The following is a 6,671-nucleotide window of genomic DNA, read 5'->3' as shown; positions in this document are numbered from 1 at the left end:
ACAGACCAATACCTACTCTTCGATTCCCACCACCCACTGGAGCACAAGCTAGGGGTCATGAGAACACTGCACCACAGAGCAGAAAACATACCAACAAGCGCCCAAGCCAGAGAGAAGGAACAGAAACACCTGAAGGGGGCACTTACAGCCTGTGGATACCCTAAATGGACCTTTGTGAAAACAGCCACAAGATCCAAGAAGAACAAAACTACAGGGGAGGAGGAAAAGAAGGTCAAACGCAACAACATTGTGATTCCATATGTGTCTGGAGTATCAGAGAAACTCAGGAGGATTTTCAACAAACACAACAACCCTGTGTTTTTTTTAAACCCAAGGACACACTAAGACAGATGCTGGTACACCCCAAAGACCGCACACCCAAACACAAAAAAAGCAAGAGACGAGATGAGACGAGACGAGAAGCCGCCATTGAACAGGGGAGGGGGTCTACGCCACCACTTATCCCCCACTTACAATGCTGTCCTTTCATCACTTCCCAGAAAACTCAACAAACGTAACCCATTGGCCTCAGGTGAAGATACCAACGATGGTCGTTCAGTCTTGGCCACCGGTAGTCCTAACGACTGTAACAACTGTCGTCACAGCAACAAGGAACACTAACGAACCAGCGGTATCGATGACCCGGGATAACGACCCCACTGAGGTTAAATAGCTGAGTTTCCCTGCCAGTCAGTCAGAACTGAAGAAGTCCTTTGGATGAGGGACGAAACGTCTTCCAGTATCTTCAACCAAGTCCAGTTGCCCTTGATTTTTAACCTTCGTTGAATGTACTGCAAAGCTTTGAATTATATTCTGGATATATTGCCATCATCAGTCCATCAAACAATTCTATTATTACCTTCCAGACATAATCCTCTCCAGTCAGGTTCAACATCTTCCCTCCGATGTTGAAGGAGATGACCGGGAGAGATGGGATCTTCTTACAGTCAATAAAGTACTAGAAAGGAGAAAGAGGAGAGAGAAGTATGCTGAATTGGTCTCCGAGAGAGCTTTGTTGTCCCACTATTCATCAACCTACAGCAGTGTCACAGGTGCAGCTTTTGGTGGTGTTAGGTCTAGGTGTAACGTGACCTATGACATGCCTTCACCCCAAGAACTTTATATTTTAAGAGTATACACGTTTAGTGGGTGGGAGACAGAGCCACAAAAACATTACACTTTATTTGCGTATCAAACCCGGGACCACAAATGTCAACTGCTCCAGCAGAAATTAAGATTTAATAGTAAACCCGGGCTACAAGAGTGTAACTAAGGCATTATGCAGCAACCATCAAGTTGGCTTTGTCAGCTCTACCTCTCCCATCAGCAGCGGTAGGGCTCCGATAGCTCGTTGCAGCGCTCTGACTTCCTCCGCAGGGCCTACGATCAGTGACGTTCCAGTGTCAACAATTGCCTGGCAAGCGGATTTGCAGAGAGTCAGCTGGTTGCCAACTTCAACTCTGCAGGGGAAGGTTAGGGAGGGAGCAGCGGGACGGGACAGAGAAACAAGAGGCATCAATTTATTATATGACACCTGCTTACCTCATGTTACTGTAATGCAGCACAGAACACTCATTTAAAATTCTTGTGATTGTACACCTCAGAATCCCTGGAATCAGTTCTTCATCCACCTGCTTAGTGAGAATAATATTTCCACTTACCAGGTCAAAGGAATGAGTCATACCAAAACTGAGCATTGTGTCCAAGATAAACACAGAACAGAAAGTGTGTGTGAACCCGGACTACACTGCTCCACTTCCCAGTTCTTTGTAATAATGAAACAACAAACCACTTCTTTCTCACCCGTTCATCTCAATCTGCCAGTAGGCCTTTCGTGTGACGTTGACGTAGTGCACGTCTCCGGTGTAGTACTGCGTGTCTGTCCCACCCAGAATCAGCTCTCCTCCTACCGCTGCTTTTTGGTCTCTAAAGAGACAGGGTGGACAGAAGCACAACTTGTGGTGTTAACAAAAAACACCTAAATGTGCCAAACCCACAGCTGCTGAATTAACAACTGGCAGTAGCAGGGAAAGACAAAGTTAAGACCAAGTTTGATAACAACCCACAAATTCTCTGACCAACAGTTAAACCTATACAGAAGGTAGCGATTCCAGAGCTGGTGATAATATTATTTATGGCTGTTCTTCCCTGCTTCTCCCAGACACCAACCTGCTTATGTAGAAAGAGAAAATGTTCTGGGGCAGCAGCTTGGCAGCCATGGCCGTGTCAAACACTGGGGTGACATGAGCTACAGATATGGATGGGTAGGCCATGCCCAGGACCCCATCGAACCGTGCCACTGCAAATGTGATGCTGGGCTGCTTCACTGCTTCACCAAACTGTTGGCCAGGAACAGGCAAACCTCCAACCTGCAAGCAGAGGAGAAGGAAGTAGAGAGAAAACGTCAATACGGATAGAAAACGCAAGTCTTTTAATGAAATGATAGGAGTGGCATGACCACCAAAAGTGAGGAATGCAGTTAAACAAAAAGGGCTGTGTGAGCGAGCAAAGAGAATGTGAGGGAGTGTTTCTCAGAGACTCACAGAGACCGTGTCGCCGCTGATGAAGCCAGACAAGCTGCCTCTGCCGTAATGGATAGAAAACTGTGTGCCGTTCTCGACGTATGTGCTTGACTTCTTCGAGTTGTAGCGATGATGAAACCCTGACGAGAGAAAGCGGTCAATCAAAACGAAAATGTACAGATTTCATGGCAATAGGAAACATAATGTTAAAAATAGCTTCAAAATACAATAACGTCAAGACACACACACACACACACAAACATTCAAACTAAAATGTTTGAAGGCAAACTCTAAAAAGGAACAACAAGGAGAAGTGTGACATTTTAGTCACTACTGTAAATACAGCCAGCGTTCTTTAGGATTAACCAGCAGATTGCAAGTGAGTCAGTTCCCCAACATGGCAAACTCACAGCAGGCCAAATCGAGGAAAGAGCAGTGAATGGAGGGGACCCAGAGGTTGGAGGAGCCAGTGTCAAAAAGCACAGTGAAGTCCTGTGGAGGGGTGCCGATGCTGATCACCCCGTAGTACTGGGCCTGAGGAGACAGTATAGGTAATACTGAGATCTGCTGTGACACCACCACTACACCTGCAAGTGTAGGTATTATTCACACAACATTTTAGACTAAAAACTTAAGCAGAGCATTTAATCTGTGTTCATTCGGCTCCATAAAAGCAAACAGAGATAAAAGTTTATGGTTCCAGCTCAACCTTATCCCTTGTTTTTCAAAATATGAAATAACAGAGGTCAGCCCATGATATCATCCAATATTTACTTATTCATTTTCTCCTTTTATTCACTGGCAGTACTGCTCAAACAAACGTTTTGACCCACAATGCCTTGTGTGGCAACAAACTCTTGGCTTAAGTGTCAATGGATGTTTTACACATCGGGCGTTATTAGAAGCTGACTCCCACCAATAAGGCTGCAACAAAACGGACCCACTCACTGTGTGGCACTCACTATCATCAACCCCCCCTGGGTTTCTGCTGACATCATGAGGAGAGGATAATGACTGAAATCTAGCTTTAACTGCTGATTGAAGTATTGTGTACATACATCCATGAAGTTGGTCAGCCTCTCCACAGGCAGGTTGGGGGAGGGAGAGCTGTCAGGTGCTCCAGTGCTCTTCGCCAAAGCCCGAAGCTCCTCCAGAGACAGCCCATTGTCGCTCATCAGGCGCCGTAGGCTTCTCGTTTTATGAAGGGGAACTCTGAAATGAGGCATTATTGAATTGAATGTCACAGGAACAACCGTTCGCGTGCGTTATGCGCGCGGAAAGGCTGCTTCCTGGTACAAAGCGCTCGCACCTTCTTTCTTCCTACAATGCAAAATTAATTAACAGGGCAAAGTGTAAACATCATTTTTAATTGCACCAGTGTCATTGTTTCTGGCACATTCATTGTAAACACGCGGGGATAATTACCCGCACAAAATAAGGAAGTCAACGCGCGCGCATACATCAACCTGGATTCAAAGAAGCCTAAGTTACTTGTCTGTTGATATGTAGCCTAACTTCGGCTGATATGTAATATTAGCTCACTCTAGTTGCTAATACATGAACTGTATTTACCTGATGATGGCGGCGCTTTGTACTACGAGCAGCGCCCCGATGATACAAGGTATCTTCAGCCGTGTCATGCCTGTCCTGGTACATATAACAAACTCTTATATTATTTCCGTTACTAACTAGCGCACACACGGACCACTATTTCAACTGACGCAGAAAGCTAAGCGAAAGTGCTTCGGCAGATTCCGCGTTTACTCGGTTTTCCCCGTTATGTGATTGGGGGAAAGTAATCAGTGCGGTATTCTGATTGGTAGAAGAGGAAGGCCATCATCCCACGTTACAGACCGGTGCAGGTCTCTGCAGGGTCACGAGCTGTATTGTGACTGAAATGATAGATAGAGCACATTCTGCAGATTTTTGAAACTCCCTCTTTTAACAATTTGTTAAATAACTTCCCCCAGAGAATATATAGACATAACCATAGCAGGCTAAACTGTACTGACGAAAAGTGAGTTCAGTAACCATCCAAATGTTTGTCTGTCTTCTGCCCGGGCTTGTCTAACATTACATTTGGGCAGTGGGAGAGAGAGATTATAAAAACAAAAGAGTTGTCAAGGCTTTTAGGGCACTGGATCCTACATTTCCCATAATGCAACCCAGTAGCATCTTTTTGTTAGATTTACATTACATTACATTACATTCGCTTTTATCCAAAGCGACTTACAGTTGCTATATATGTCAGAGGTCGCACGCCTCTGGAGCAACTAGGGGTTAAGTGAGTTAGACAGTCCCTGTCTGGTAAATGCCCATGTCTTTCAAACAGTGAACTTAAAAGAATGTCTCAACATTTTGGGAAATGCCCGAGGTACATGAGAGGATTGATACCACTCTCAGGTCAGGTGAATATAAAACTACAGCCAGCAGCAGCTTAACTTAGCTTAGCTTAGCATAAAGACTGGAAACAAAATTCACTAAATTCCTATGCTTATGAGTACCTATAAAGCTCACTAATTAACACGTTACATGTTATTTGTATAATCCATTAAAAAACTGAAATTTGAAATTGAATGTTTTGGCATTAACCCTGCAAAAAGGTGTGTTAAAATGTATAAAACTTTTAATTAGTGAGCTTTAGCTGTGCTGGTAAGTGGATTTTGTTACCTTAAGACAGAGCCAGGCAAGCTGTTTCCCCCTTTTTTAAAGGTCCAGTGTGTAATATAGAATATTCATAACTATGTTTTCAGTGGTGTATAAAGACCTTATATAATAAACCGTTATGTTTTTATTACCTTAGAATTAGCCATTTCTATCTAAATACACCGCGGGTCCTCTTACAGACTGATTCATATGGTAATAATGGTAATAATAAGAATATTTTTGTCCTCCTTAAATCTTTATTGCAAAAAGAGAAATAAAGTGTACATGATACATAAAGAAGTATACAGAACTTTGATTCGTGCAAAATATTGTATATACAGTCCCCTCCAAAAGTATTGGAACGGTAAGGCAAATTCCTTTGTTTTTGTTGTTCACTGAAGACATTTTGGTTTAAGATCAAAAGATAAATATGAGACAAGAGTCCAGAATTTCACCTTTTATTTTCTGGTATTCACATCTTTGTAGTAGCATCCATGTTGTTTCCACACACACGGAAGTCGGAAGAACAACTTCACAACAACTGCTCGGTTCACACTACTGCTGCTTAGCTCTGGGGCTTCAGACGTGTTTGGCAGGTTAATCAGCAGCATGCCCAGGTGCAGCCAGGCAGCACTCCTCCCAACACATCTTGTGTTGTGGCTTTTGGTTCCTTTTCTTTGTTTTTACAGCACAACATCCATGCAGCACATTTTCAATCATCCACTCCCTACACTACTGATTTTACATATTCCTCCCATCTCTAGTTTTGTTGGTTTTAATTTCGTCAAGCATTCAGAAATAACATGCAAATATGAGTGCTAAAAGAAGAGTTTAAAATCCAAACTGCAGTAAACAAAAATTCAAGATGAGTCGTCCATCCCACAATTGCCAACACATCAGTGACAAAGAGTAAAAAAAATCCAGGCAAGCTTAACAAGAACAAAACTTACAGTCACTTAGCCTGCTGAACGAGTTTTAAATAAACTAGTCAACAAAACCAACCAGGTGATTGGAGGAGCAGGTATCTATATGGCATTTGTGGCCTGACAAGAGTACAGGCATGTCAAACGTATGGGAGAATTATTGAGCCCTTTCCTACACTGGACACAGAAAGGATCAAACGGTGTAGTGACACAGAGAGCACTGATAACAACGGCTTCCGAACTGAAACAGGACGGTAAGTATCAGCTCTTCCTGCTTTGAATATATGTTTTATACGTTTTAGAAAAGAGTTGAGTCTAAAAGATACATGACACCAGTCTCATTCAGCGATTAGGAAACAGGTCAGTGTGGTTCCTCACATGAGATTTGCATGTACCACCAGTTTACTGAATGAAAGACAACTGCAAGCTCTGCACACTATTAACTTACATAATCAGTTAGCTTGTAAGATTTTGGCCCGAGCAGTGAAACGTTAACTTTAAAATAGCAGCAACCCTGTACAATCAGAGCACAGAGTTCTGTTTAACATACCAAACCAGCAGAGGGGGTTAGAGTAGCCAA

At 43.2% G+C, this 6,671-nt stretch overlaps 1 protein-coding gene across 1 annotated transcript; it reads right to left on the bottom strand.

Moving 5' to 3' along the window:
• Positions 1-859: 859 nt before the first annotated feature.
• On the bottom strand, positions 860-4,258 carry LOC123956527 (cathepsin D-like; the record flags this gene model as incomplete). Its single annotated transcript, XM_046028780.1, is given in 8 exon segments — positions 860-958; positions 1,316-1,460; positions 1,804-1,926; positions 2,170-2,369; positions 2,544-2,662; positions 2,933-3,056; positions 3,581-3,734; positions 4,095-4,258. Coding segments are annotated over 8 exon segments (1,032 nt in total), but the record flags the coding sequence as incomplete, so codon positions are not given.
• Positions 4,259-6,671: the final 2,413 nt, after the last annotated feature.

This window comes from Micropterus dolomieu, linkage group LG18 (genome assembly GCF_021292245.1).
Source record: "Micropterus dolomieu isolate WLL.071019.BEF.003 ecotype Adirondacks linkage group LG18, ASM2129224v1, whole genome shotgun sequence".
NCBI lineage: Eukaryota > Metazoa > Chordata > Actinopteri > Centrarchiformes > Centrarchidae > Micropterus > Micropterus dolomieu.
Note: the sequence above shows the minus strand (reverse complement) of the source record. Positions and strands in the feature narration are given on the sequence as shown.